Raw genomic sequence first — 14,106 nt, 5'->3', positions numbered from 1 at the left:
ACTATTTAGGGCCTGAATTTGGCAACTTTTCTTATATTGGGGTCTGAACTTTTTTTTGTACAAGTTAGGTCCTAAACTTGGCAGTTGTTTCCACATTAGGACCTGGACTTGACAATTTTTCCCACATTGGGGCTTGAACCTTTTTTTTGTCAAAGTTAGACTCTAAAACTTGGCAATTGCTCCCACATTAAGGCTTGAACTTTAAGGTTTTCAATGACTAAATTGGATAAAAAAGTTGAAGTCCCAAGTGGGAACATTTGCAAAGTTTAAAGCCTAATTTGGACCAAGCAAAAAGGTCAGGCCCAATGTGAGAGCAGTTACCAAGTTCAGGACCTAACTTAGACCAAAAAAATTCAGGCATCAATATGAGAAAAGTTACCAAGTTCAAGTCCCAAAATGAAATTAACCTTTTTTTTTTCCTAAACGCAAGAGTTTCTTAACGAGACATTTTGCATCCTTTTATGTGGAAAAAAATAATTATCATGTTTTAAATAAATAAATAAATAAATAAACCATGCCCTAGCAGTTTTCGCGTCTTCAGCCGCTTTCTTTTATTATCTTACAGGTAGTATACCTTTCTGTGTCTCTGGGTTTCATAGTGTTAATTTTAGTTTGGTGTTTTAATCTTCATGCGTTTGAACTTTTTTTTCCCTTTTGAAATGTTTAAATATGCTTGTCAATTTTTTCCAGAAATTATAATTTAAATCAGGATTTGGGTTTTCTATAAAATGTTTGTTCATAATTTATTTGCAGGGGATCGAACTTGAAGTTCAAATATAGTTTTAGCTTTGCGTTTCTTCATCAGTTAAGCAATCTGAAAAGATGCAGAACGAAGAGGGGCAAAACATGGATCTTTATATCCCCAGGAAATGGTATTTAATTTGCTTCACTCATGTTTCTTTCTCACAATTTTTGTTTATATTGTAATGCTCATTTGTACTTTTGTTGTTGCAGTTCCGCCACTAACAGGCTTATAACCTCCAAGGATCATGCATCCGTTCAGATTAACGTTGGGCACTTGGATGAGCTTGGCAGATACACTGGCACATTCTCCACTTTTGCTCTTTGTGGCTTTGTTCGAGCCCAGGTTCGTTTTGGTTCTTTACTAACCCTCTGTTGGATATTTTGGGCTGCTTCAGTCCTATGTTACTGGTGGCTGATAAGTGAATGTTTAATTTAATTTCTTTTTTTATTTGGAGGATTCTTGAAGGATCATTTCACTGCATTCTCAGGTTTGCATTAATGACATATTTAAAATTCTGGTCATGCTTAAAAAGCTTAATATTGCAACTTGCTTTGTTAGTTATTCTAGTTAAAGACTCTGAATGTTTGAGATGCATTTGAAGTGTCAATTGTGATCCATTTACTTTGCAAGAGAAAACATTGGGTTTATTAGCATATCTCAAGCATATTTTGGATGCAATGTGTAAAGACCTGGAGGAAGCAATGTGGGGTGTGTCCGACTGCCTGTAGATTGGCACAAGGTCCTAGTATAGACACAGTTACAGAGTTGTTCATTTTGAATGTTTTTAACTTATACCATCTGCTCTGCTCTGGTAGTACATTTGGAGAAATAAACTTTGGTTTTAAGAACATTCTGAATTGAAATACCACAGCTAAAACTCCATGCTTAAAGACCTGATGCAATATATCGCAGGAAAGCAAGCCTGGTTGCTTGTAGACTGACAGGTTCCTGGTAGACCCAATTACAAAGTTGTTCATTGTATAAAAGTTGGATTCTATTAATAAGAAGTTCAATTTTGTTGCCTCAGTTCTTTTTCAAGATATTGAGTTGCATCTGATTTTGGCTGCTAATTAGTTTGTTCTACTTTGCAGGGCGATGCCGATAGCGCACTCGACAGGCTTTGGCAGAAGAAGAAAGCCGAAGTCCGACAGTAGTCAGAGGACTTGTTATTACTAGTTTGTTTCTTAACTTAGGAGAGGGAAAATGAGTTGTAGTTTCTTTTGGTGGATCATATTAAAGTTGTTTTTTTGTTGAATGGATTATGTTTTGTGCTTAGTTTGCTTGCATTTGAACCTAATATGTCTGCCTCACTTTGGGTTCTCCATTTTTGTGATCACTTTGTTTGCGGATTACCAGAACTTTTTGCGAGAGAGATTGGGGTACCATTGTTTTCAAATTTGGATTATTTTGGATTTAGTTTAGTTTGAGTTCGGATATTTTTAGAGTTGAATAATTTCGGGTTTGAATTGTTTTAAGGTGAGCAATTTTAGAAATATTCAATTAGTTTTAAAGTTTTACTAGTTATAAAATATTTTTATTTCAAATGTAAATATTAAGTTTACTTTTACAAACACAATTTAAATTTGTCTCATAAAAGGAAAAGAAAATCTAAATATTTTATTATAGTATAGATATTATTTAAACAATATAGGTTAAATATAAATAAAACATTATTTTTAATTGCATTTTAGGTATAATAATATAATAAGGATGACCATTTTATGTATGGTTAGTATAATAAAATAATAGAAAAGTTCGTATAATCTTGCTGGTGGAAATTTTACATTGGCAATGCACATGTTAATGGTACTTATTTGGTGCATAATTGGTGAAAAATAAAATTCTACAAGCATTTATCACCATTATAATTTACTTCTGTGGAAATTTTATTTTCGGCACAATTGTAGTAATTTTTCTTATTTTTATAGGAACATTCTAAACTTGTTTATGAAACTTTCTTGTTTTATTGATAATATATAGAATAATTATCCTCTAAAAGATAATATACAATTATTGATATTATAATGTGTATTATTACATTATGTATAATTATATTGTATATAGTACAATCTGTCATGTACTATAATTATGTTACATTATATCTTAGATCTTATTTAAGTATAATCAACAAAAGTTACATTATATGTGTTGATATACAGTATCAACGGAAGTAAAGAAGGAGACGATAATGAAGAAGCAAATAAGAAGAAGATAATCCAGTGGCTTGTCTGGAGTGCCCTCCACTCCCGCAGATGGCTTTTTAGAAATATATATATAGTGGGATTTATCGGGTTGGATTCCAGGCTGGGTTATTTTTATTATAATTGCATAACAATTTGTTCCCCACCTTGTAGAAGAAGAATTATAAAGTGACTCTTCTGAGACAAGCTTACACATGTGAAGTGTGTAATTTGGGGCTTACTATATAAGTTTTACCTTGAAACTTTACTGGCAAATTTTGTTATCTAATGGTGTGGTCCAGGAGTCACAAGGTTGTTGGAGAAATGGTTTTAAGGAAACAAATCATGTTGTAGAATTATGCAAGCTGTATTTGAAGAAATGCTACGAACTGTATTGTAGAATTACTGCGAACTATATTTACAGAAATGCTACGAAATGCATTGTAGAATATTGCGAATTGTATTGTAAAATATCGTGGGATTCGTGAAATCTCGTGAGTAAAAGGTTGTAATCGTAAATTAGCGAACTGTTAGAAAGCCAAAGGTCATGATCGTAAATTAGTGAACCATAAAAATGGCAGTCATGATCATAAATCAACGAATTGTTGGAAAATCAAAGGTCGTGATCGAAAATTAGCGGACCGTAAAAATGACAGTCATAATCGTAAATCAATGAACTATTAGAAAATCAAAGGTCATGATCGTAAATCAGTGAACCGTAAAAATGATAGTCGTGATCGTTAATCAGTGAAGTATTAGAAAATCGAAGGTCGTGATCATAAATCAGCGGACCGTAAAAGTGACAGTTGTGATCGTAAATCAATGAATTGTTAGAAAATCGAAGGTTGTAATCACAAATCAGCGGACCGTAAAATAACAGTCGTGATCGTAAATCAACGAACTATTAGGAAGTCGAAGGTTGTGATCATAAATCAACAGACCGTAAAAATGACATTTGTGATCGTAAATTAGCAAACTGTTAGAAAATCGAAGGTCGTGATAGTAAATCAACAGACCGTAAAAATGATAATCGTGATCGTAAATCAGCGAATAGTTAGAAAGCCGAAGATCGTGATCGTAAATCAACAAACTCTTTATGAAGTGTTCATGATCATAAATCAATGAACTGAAGCCGTGATCATAAATCAATGAACTGAAGCCGTGATCGTAAATCAACGAGCTTTAAAAATGACAGTCGTGATAATAAATCAGCAAACTGTTAGAAAATCAAAGGTTGTGATTGTAAATCAACGGACCGTAAATATGACACTCGCGATCGTAAATCAACAAACTATTAGAAAATTGAAGGTTGTGATTGTAAATCAGCGGACTGTAAAAATGATAGTCGTGATCGTAAATTAGCAAATTGTTAGAAAATCGAAGGTCATGATTGTAAATCAGCAAACCGCGAGATTCTTAAAATCTCGTAAGCATATTACTTATGCATATCTTCTTTTTTTTTTTTTTTGCAAAACTTGCAAGAATAATAAATTATGCTTGCGAAGAGAGAATTAATGACCTGCAACTCTATCTGGACAAAGGTGACAAAACTATATCAACAATATGAGTTACTCCAAACTGCATTAAGGAAAAAAATATTTAAGGGGTGTTACTACTACGGTGAAATAGATAGGGAACATACATAGGGAACACAAGCTTACACTGAGGCAATCATATTGAATACAAGACAATTGCTTAATTAATAAAATAAAATAATGTAACTCCTGTACATTTTACGTGCAAGAACATGTGATTTAATGGCAAAACCTTGATGTTACTAATCTCACTCATGATGAGATCCTAAATATAAAACAAAAATATAGTTGATCCACATAGTTAACTTCATGTAGTGGAAAAGCAGTGTTTTACATATATCGATAGAATGCAACTATTGCCAAAAGAATTACCATTAAGCTACATGAAGAACTTAGAAAAGATTAAGAACTGTCCAAACATTTTTTTAGTCCTTCTTAATTTGCAAAAGTTTCAACATCACATGCAAGAATCCATAGAAAATACAACTGTAGTGAAGAACAATATAGCCACTGTTTTTTCCAAATGATTGCTAAACACAAACAAGCACTTATAACATAACCCCAAAGCTTACTTGTTGTTCAGATGTTTCTGCAATTGAATTTATTAATTGACAATGCATACATGAATACGTAGATACCCACATATGGACAGACATATGAATGTAGACAATATGTGTAACACCCTATACTCGGTTTGTTCACCTAACTTGAGTTATAAGAGGATACAACTATAAAACACTCACTTTTCAACAATCAAACAAATATAGACAAAATATATCATTTCATAATAAATCATAATAATTTCCATGTTATTCAATCATATCTGGACCTTTATCGGGCTTACATAACATTTAAAACAAACCAGAATCAATTCTAGATTAAACTAAAACTTCTACGAAATTTTGAGTAAAAAGTGTCAACAGGGGTTACATGGTAGTGTGACAGAGACAAGCTCATGTGACCCCAAATATGGCCGTGTGACTACTCCACGCGCCCGTGTTCTTAGACCATATACAATTCGAATATAGGGTCACACGACTATGTAGCCAGGCCGTATAACAACCTATGACCGTGTGAAATATCTTGCACCTAAAATCAAACAACCACACGGCCGTGTGGGTGACTGTGTGTGACACACGGCTGTGTAACAGCCCGTGTCCCAGGCCGTATGCACCTGAAATAACTTCAAATCCAACCTTTTTCATCTACCATTTCTTAAGTTTCAAGCCAAACCATTTCCAATCATTTTTACCTATTCAAAAAACATTAAAACATACCCAAAATGTACAAAATCATCCAACCTTGGTGACTAACCAATGTACCCTCATTGACACCACATATAAATCAAATTTAATCAACCATCCAAATCATTCAATTCATCCATTCTAGCATCACAAACTAACAATATTCACACCAAAACTTGTTAGCACATAATCATTCAAAATACCATTCAAACATGACTTTTAATAACACATTACCAAAATGCCAAATATCTAATACGTACATCAAATTTGCATACAAGTGCATTTGCAACTAAAGTACCAAAACAAGTTCAACATTTGAAAAATAAACATCCTATATACTTGCCACAAGTAACCACAATTTCAAACTTCAAAATCTACCGAGTCAAAAGATGATAGGTGTGAACTCTTGTTGATCCGATCGGCACGTTTAGAGTATCCAAAATCTACAGAACATAATAATTGAAGTATGTAAAATACTTAGTAAGCTCATACAATTCAATTCAATAACTTACCTTATTCATTTCATAGCTAATTTTAAATTTCTATTCAAACTAATATCCCTATCATGATAAAGTTCAATAATTCTGGATCAACAAATAACTATCATAAGGATAGTCAGAATTCATATTTTGTCCACATTAATAACACACTATATATCCTTTGATTTTCTAATGGAATTTTGTAAAAGAACTTATTACATGAGTGCGAAAAATAGTTAATGCTCGTTCGAGCTAGTCGAGTACAAAATACATTTGTTAGGTTACCCGTCCGGGTTAAACCATTAACAACACTGAAAAATAGCCTGACCAGGACTATATATACATGTTAGGTTCTCAGTCTAGGCTAAACCTTTAAAACGACAACAGATTACCAGTCCAGACTAAACCTGTGTCACATGTATATCCGAGTCCACAACAAATGCTGGAGCTCGGTCCAGAATGGGAATCATTCAGAAACCTTGTGTATGAGACTTTTACTCAGTCTAAAAGAATTATCTTAGCATTTGATTTATTACCACATAGTCTGATTTCTATTTCAAAAATTTATATACAAATAATTAACAACATTTAATAACAAATTATAACCACAGAAGATAGTATGAACTTACATGTCTAAGTGATTCAACTATCAGAGACTAATCGACAATTTTTCATTTTCCTCGTATGTCCTCTGGTCGTTGAGATTCTAGATTTAAAGTATATTTTAATTTAATTAATCTCTTCAAATCACAAAAACAATCAAAATTATACATTTAAACTTTTTTCACATTTTACAAAATTACCCCTAAACTTTACCTTTTATGTAATTTAGTCTTAAAACCCGAAACTTTCAAATTGAACACATTTAAGCTTAAACTATGCTAGCCGAATTTCCTGGAGTTCTTTAACAACCCATAAATTTCAAAATTTTGCAATAATTTTCATGAAATTTTACTACTTTAACAATTTAATCCTTAACTATCAAAATCACTAAAAATTACTTTACTAAATAATCCTATTTAGCTATCAAACTTACAAAACTATCAACAAATTTCAAAAACTTCACAAACTCAACAATGACACATTTCAAAATGTTTAGCAGTTTTATCAATTAACCCCTGGGTTAATTAAATTAAACTACAACAATCTCAAAAACATAAAATTTATGGAAAACGGCTCAAAACAGGCTTACATGCAAGAGAGTATCAATGGTCGAACCTTCAAAGCTTTTCAATGGTGTTTCCTTTCTATTTTCGGTGGAAGAAAATATTAAGGAAGATGATGATTTTTTCCTATTTGTTTTTCATATTATTCACTTATTTACCATTTTACCCTTATAAATTAACAAAATTTCTTTAATAAACAAGTCAAAACCGTCCACTATAAACTAATATGGTCTAATTACCGATTAGGGCCATCAAATAAATTTTCTAAAGCCATTTAATATATTTAATCTAATAATAAGAAATTTTTTTTAATTTTTACGATTTAGTTCTTTTTACTTAATTAACTAGCTAAACGTTAACATTTTCTAACCAAATTTTAATACGACACTATAATAGACTTGTAGATATTAAATAAATATTATTTATTGACTCAATTTTTGAAATTATGGTCTCGAAAGTATTATTTCTGACACCACTGAAAAACGGGATGTTACAATATGTACATGGCACGTGCATGCAATGCATACAACAAATACAAACCATTAGAAACAATGAAAAAAGTGCCAATTGAGGGAAAATCTTAGCACATATTCTGCCGGCTAACGGTCAAGTCATCAAAAACTGTTCCATGCAGCAATTCATCTGAACAAAATAAAACACTACATATAAAATTATCAGTATTGAGAAAATATAATTGAAAAAGAGCAATATCAACAGAAGAAGGATGATTTTGTAAATTCAGACTAGTAAGGGTGCTATTGACTATAATATTCATAAACTGTCCTACCATTACATATAAAATTATCAGTATCTAATCAACTATCTGCACCTCAGCCTAAGCCTTTGCAGTTTTTAAATGAAGAGGATTGGAATCGCTTTTATAAATTACTATAAATTCTATCACAAGCGTAGAAATCATGTAATTAGAATATAAGTTTGTGTTTAAAAATATTAGTATAGATAGAAGAAAAGCAAATGGTGGATGTGTTGGTTGACTGCCTAAACCCTAATAATGCATCAATGTAAAATCAACTTAATATCAGTGTTTGACCTTACATTTTAGCACATAGGGTTTTTCCTTCAATAGTATTTGATTGTAGACTGAAGTAAATGTTGATAGGCCAAAGCCTTCTCGCGAGACAACACTTTTTCAACAACTGAACTCCACTCGCTCATCTATTTTCCTTCCACTACTCCTCCCCTTAACCTCGCTGCCCATCGCCAACGTCAACACCAACGCCACTTTCATTCTCTAAAGATTTCTAAATTATATCTCAGATTTTGATCGATTCCACATGGGCAAAAAACCTCGTCGCAGCCTCAACCACAGGTTCTATCTCAGCCACCGAATGACTCCTCTACCACAACTCAAGCCCAAGTCCAAACCCAATCTGGAGACCCGAGTAATTTGTCTACATTCACTACACCATTGTTGAGGGGTCTTTAGAAAAATATATAGGGCCTTTATCAAGTTGGACTTCAGGTCGAGTTATTTTTACTGTACTTGTATAACAATATGCATTGTCACTAGAGGTGCTCAAAGGCCGGGTCGGGTTAGGCCTAAGCATGATGTTAACATACTTTATGTTTGCCCAGGTTTGACTTGACTCAAAATATGAGTTTAAAAATTTACTCAAACCTACCCATATTTGCAAAAGACTAACCCAAGCTCATTTTAAGCCTGTTCATATTTTTTAAAAATATTTTTTTAATATTTAATTTATTTATCGAAATTTTTTATATAGTCATAACATTATTTTAATGTGTTCATTTGAGTAGTATTATATATTTAGTATAGATTATTTTTTTAATGTGTTCTAAATTACATAATATGTAAAAATAACATAAGCCGGGTCGACGGGCTTGGTCTTGAATATTCAAGACCTAAGCCCGACTTATATTTTAAACAGGCCTAAATTTTTTTGTCCAGACCCATTTTTTAGGTCTAATATTTTTGTCCAAACCCTCTCAAATTTCAAGCAGATCTTTGGGTTTGGATGAATAATCCGACCCATGAACAGATCTAATTATCAAAATATGTCTAATAAATCATTTTGTGTGAACATGAGCCACAGGATGTTCAACTTTTATCCCAATTGACGTGTAATAATCATTGAAAACTTGGGGTGTAAACTCACCAACATTAGCTAGATGAATTGTTTTAATTGCATAATTTGAAATTAATTATTTAAACAAGTAATCTCACAAACGACAGGTTGTGAGTTGATAACGCATGTGATTATTTTGTAGATGCATCTACCAAAATCATATAATATCAAAACCATCCACATGGTGGATGAATGGGCCCATATTCATTTCAGAAATGTAAGACATTAAATCTCAACTTTAGCTAGTGAGTTTCTAATAACCAATTTTTATTGAGGACAAGCAACAAATGAAAATTCTTTAAAGTAAAGAATCTTTTGGTTCTTTAATGGATGTCTATATGAATTCTCAATTAATTTCTGCATCATATATGATCTAGGATGATCTAACTAGTCACGCCAAGTAGTAAATACATTTGTATTAGTAAACTTCGGTTTACTTTAACATGTGTTTCAATTGTACTAAATTGTAACAAATTGATAGTTTTATTATTATTCATTTTAATTTGTATCCACATATAAGTACTACTGTGACATTTACTACTCAAAATGTCTAAATCAATGTGAAGCCTATAATGCCACCAAGTCAATAAATATAATTTCCAAATAATTATATGTAGTATTCGCTTTAGGGAATATGTCAAAATCTTCAAATGCCCAACAATCTATTAATAGCAAACTTTGAGAGTGAATCTTATTTTCCAGGTGTACAACAAGTACATAACCAATGACTTTTCATACATAAGTTTTCTCTCTTGCAAGTTCTCATCAGTAATATTTTACCACGTAATTTTAATTGATAACTTATTCTGAATACTGTAGAGTTATACTCACAGTTTTTAAAAAAAAATTTGCAACTTTACGTGCATCCAACCATAATAAGCTTTAGATAGAATTATCATATTCTATTGCTCATGAATAAATCTTTCACAGTCAAATATTTTGCTTTCAACCCTTTAATAGGGATGATGACAAAAGAATATCACAAAGATTATAAAATAAAAATAAATTAATAACCCAATCCCCATTTTATTCATATGAAATATAATATTTTCCTCATTCACAATCTCAATATGAGACCCATTACAAATAACTTTTAAAAGTAATGCATTAACCATAACAAATTTTGTGCTTTTTAGATAGTGATATATTAGCTCTTCCGGAGCTTTCAACTAATTTTCTACTATCAAATATTGGAATAATATTTGTTTGTTTAAGTAACAAATATGATAAATATTTTCTATCTGTAATGATAGAATTTATTACTACATTTTCTTATCATTCCTCAAAGAATATTAATGAAACAAAATATTTGGGTATACGCCACATAAGTGGCCAATAATCTTTCATATCACATTGACAACATAAGTTATCTTTACCGTTTGAAAAGTTATATCGAGATCTCTCATTGTTCTCTTATTTATTATTATGTTCCCACTTTTAGTGGTCTATGAGTATATCTTTTATTTTCTTTGTGTTTACATTCACTTTGGGGAATGCAACAAATCTAGTAGGATGGACGATCTTATAAACATCCCAATAGATTATTTATTTCATAATCACCATCACAAACATGCGTGAGATTTCAAATCAAAATCTATCTATTCATATTGTCATGATTAGTCTCAATTATAATAAATATGTATAATAAATTAAACATAGTAAAATATACCAAGATCTTTAACATCATTGTCATCACCTTCACTATTATCACGAGCACTATTACAAGTAGTAAAACAACTTTGTTTTCGTAATAACATTTATAATCTAATAGTAAAAATCATTTAATAAATAATCAAAATTTTCATGTACGATGCTTGAAAATTATCCGATACACATTGTACCAATTTCAATACCACATATATATTATAAAATCTTATTTTACTCTAATAAAATATTTATAAGTTCAATTTAAAAATATCATACAATCATTCAATATTAGCAAGTTAATAAGACTAAATAGATCCTATCAAATTTCCCTTTAATCAACTATGATAGGTTAATAACAATTTCCACAATAATTAAAATTTCAAGAATATTTAATAACAAGAATTTAATAATCAAAACATCTAAATATTATGCATAATATAACTTAATTAAAAAACTTCAAAAGAATGATTTACCAAAAATAATAATAGAGAAAACATACCATATTAATAGCAAATATATCTAATCAACAATTATCTCTTTTGCATAAAAAAATTAACCAAACCTATACTTTACCCATGTTTGTACTATAAATCAAAGATCGGGAATAAGAACCATAATCCATTCTGAGATTGAATCTTTCAACATCCTGAAGATGAAGTTGTAAGGGTGAAAGTTTAAGGTGAAAAAGAATTTGATCTGTGAGACGACTTCGAAAGATTTTGAAAAAAAATAGAGAATCATCGTGCTGATAATGTGTTATAAAATAAAGAGAGATGGGAAGAATAAAGAATAAAGAAAATATTAAAACAATAGAGAATGTACTTTATCAATCAAATGGATGATTTACAATGCTTCATCAGAGTCTCTATTTATAGGCATCAGAAGTATAAAAGAAGTAGAGATCTAATTCTAATAAATATTAGAATTTAAAGTACATCAAAATTTTATCTTGATCATGATGGACATCCACTTAATAAGATATTCATAAAATTTATAACTATATCTAAATTTATAAATGAATTAGTGTAACCTTCAACGGATTGTGAATATACTAAAATCCTTTATTTTTATAAAGGGTCAATATTTTTATATATATTTATATAAATTTAAGTAAATATTATTTTGAAAGTAGTTTTTATTTTATCTTTTTTATATAAAATCTAAGAACTACATCAACATACCCAACTCCATTCTTTTAATTTGACCATTGTAAGTAAAAATATGTTTAATATTTATATATTTTTTATAAATTTATTGGATGATTATTTTCACTAAGATAGGTGTGCTATAAATTTAATAGTAGTATAATATATGTTTTTGAAGTTAAAATCTCATCAATTTAAATATAAATCAGTATGGATTTTACTAAGGTTTTGCGTTGGGTTAATTATTAATTATTTTAGATAAAATTATATAGATATTTGAATATGAAAGTATATTTTAAGTTTTAAGTTTAGTATTTGTACTTTTACTTTTAAAATTCATTCCTCTATTCTTCAAATTTAAAATTCAAATCTAATTGTTAGCATCATTAAAATTTTCTATTAAATTCGTTGGTGTAATATTTTGAAGTTAAAAAATACTCACTTAGTAACCATGTAACAAAAAATGGCATTGCAATGGACTTGAATTTAACGAATAATTTTAATAGTATTACTAACTCTTAAAAGTTACATGGGCATTTTAATCAAAACAAATTATTTGAGCTAACCAATGACATTATAAAAATTTGGGGTATTAAATTATGTCAAAAAGTTTAAGTTAGAGGTTGAATCTTAAATTTGAGTGCAACATAGGGATCAAAATTGAAATTTAATCATTATAATATAATTTAAAATTTGAGTGTAGCATAAGGACTAAAATTGAAATTTACCATTTTCCTATAGAATGCAAAAAGAAAATCAAATTTAGTGACTCCACTTCAAATGCTTAAATGGGTGGATTGACAATACTAAAAACAATTAGTGATTTACATCAACTCTACCAAACTATTGATGCTATGTTTTGAACGTAAAGAAAACAATGGCTACCTACGATCAATCTTGCATGTGGAGCGATGAAAATGCCTGTGAAAGTGACTTATTACTACTCTGTAACCAAAATGCTATTAGCTTCCCATAATGCAGCATTCAAGATCTAGCTTTTGCATGGCTTCAGTTTCATGTTTATGTTATTTAGACTTGATATACATATATTTGGTTTTTCTTTCAAAAATTTTATACATATCTTTATATTTATATATAAATATATTTCGGGTATAAATACATTTTTAAAGAATCAAAACAACTTGGATGAAGAAACGTGCAATCCAAACCATTACCTCAGGAGAAAGGACAGGAGCATTTTCTCTTTCTCTTCAGCTTTCATTAATGGAGGTTGGGGCAAAGTTATGCTATCAAGTTTAGGCAAGTCCAACAAAATAGGACCCACATAGACATATTAGTAGAGTCATAGATTTTTAGGAAAGCTTTGTTTAAATGCAAAGACCGTGATTTTTGAACAGTGATGGATTATCTAAAACCCTGAACAAAAATGATGAGTTGCATGAGCAGTAAAGGCCAGAAATTATATGTCAGCTTTCTTCTAATAGGAAGCATATCGGGAAAAAGGTTGCACATACTAAAAAGAAGAAAGTTAACCTTTGCGGTGTTTTCTAAAAGGCAAATCTGAAAATTCAAAGGTTGCTAAAGTTTCTTCTTTTCTTTTTATTCAAGTTAATCTTTGAATTTGATCACATTAGAAATTTAACTTAACAATTGTTCCTAAATTTCTTGTATTAGGAATATTCAAGATTAACTTAAATAAAAAATACATTTTCGACCAAAAAGGCAATTTCTCAAATACATTTAAAACTTAAAACTATTTTGCAGGATAATTTATTGGATTCTAACAAGTATGTTTCAATTTAAAGAACAAAAAAAAGGAACTACATGGGTGAAGTCGTGAAGATATGAAGAGTTGAGAATGTTCAGTAACAACAGCAATTGCCAGTTTCAGGGGTT

General features: G+C 30.3%; 1 protein-coding gene across 1 annotated transcript; it reads left to right on the top strand.

The window, feature by feature from the left end:
• Positions 1-465: 465 nt before the first annotated feature.
• Positions 466-2,020, top strand: LOC105783476 (40S ribosomal protein S21). The gene is made up of 4 exons (XM_012608964.2): positions 466-565; positions 754-872; positions 955-1,087; positions 1,837-2,020. Exons 2-4 carry the CDS (start codon positions 823-825, stop codon positions 1,897-1,899), a joined length of 246 nt encoding a protein of 81 aa, XP_012464418.1. The 5' UTR covers positions 466-565; positions 754-822; the 3' UTR covers positions 1,900-2,020.
• The last annotated feature ends 12,086 nt before the right edge of the window (positions 2,021-14,106 follow it).

This window comes from Gossypium raimondii, chromosome 13 (genome assembly GCF_025698545.1).
Source record: "Gossypium raimondii isolate GPD5lz chromosome 13, ASM2569854v1, whole genome shotgun sequence".
NCBI lineage: Eukaryota > Viridiplantae > Streptophyta > Magnoliopsida > Malvales > Malvaceae > Gossypium > Gossypium raimondii.
Note: the sequence above shows the minus strand (reverse complement) of the source record. Positions and strands in the feature narration are given on the sequence as shown.

Coding starts and splice junctions, on each gene's coding strand:
- LOC105783476 (XM_012608964.2), top strand. CDS start 823: ATGCAGAACGAAGAGGGGCAAAACATGGATCTTTATATCCCCAGGAAA. Junction 873..954: donor CTTTATATCCCCAGGAAATG/GTATTTAATTTG, acceptor TTGTTGTTGCAG/TTCCGCCACTAACAGGCTTA. Junction 1,088..1,836: donor GTGGCTTTGTTCGAGCCCAG/GTTCGTTTTGGT, acceptor TCTACTTTGCAG/GGCGATGCCGATAGCGCACT.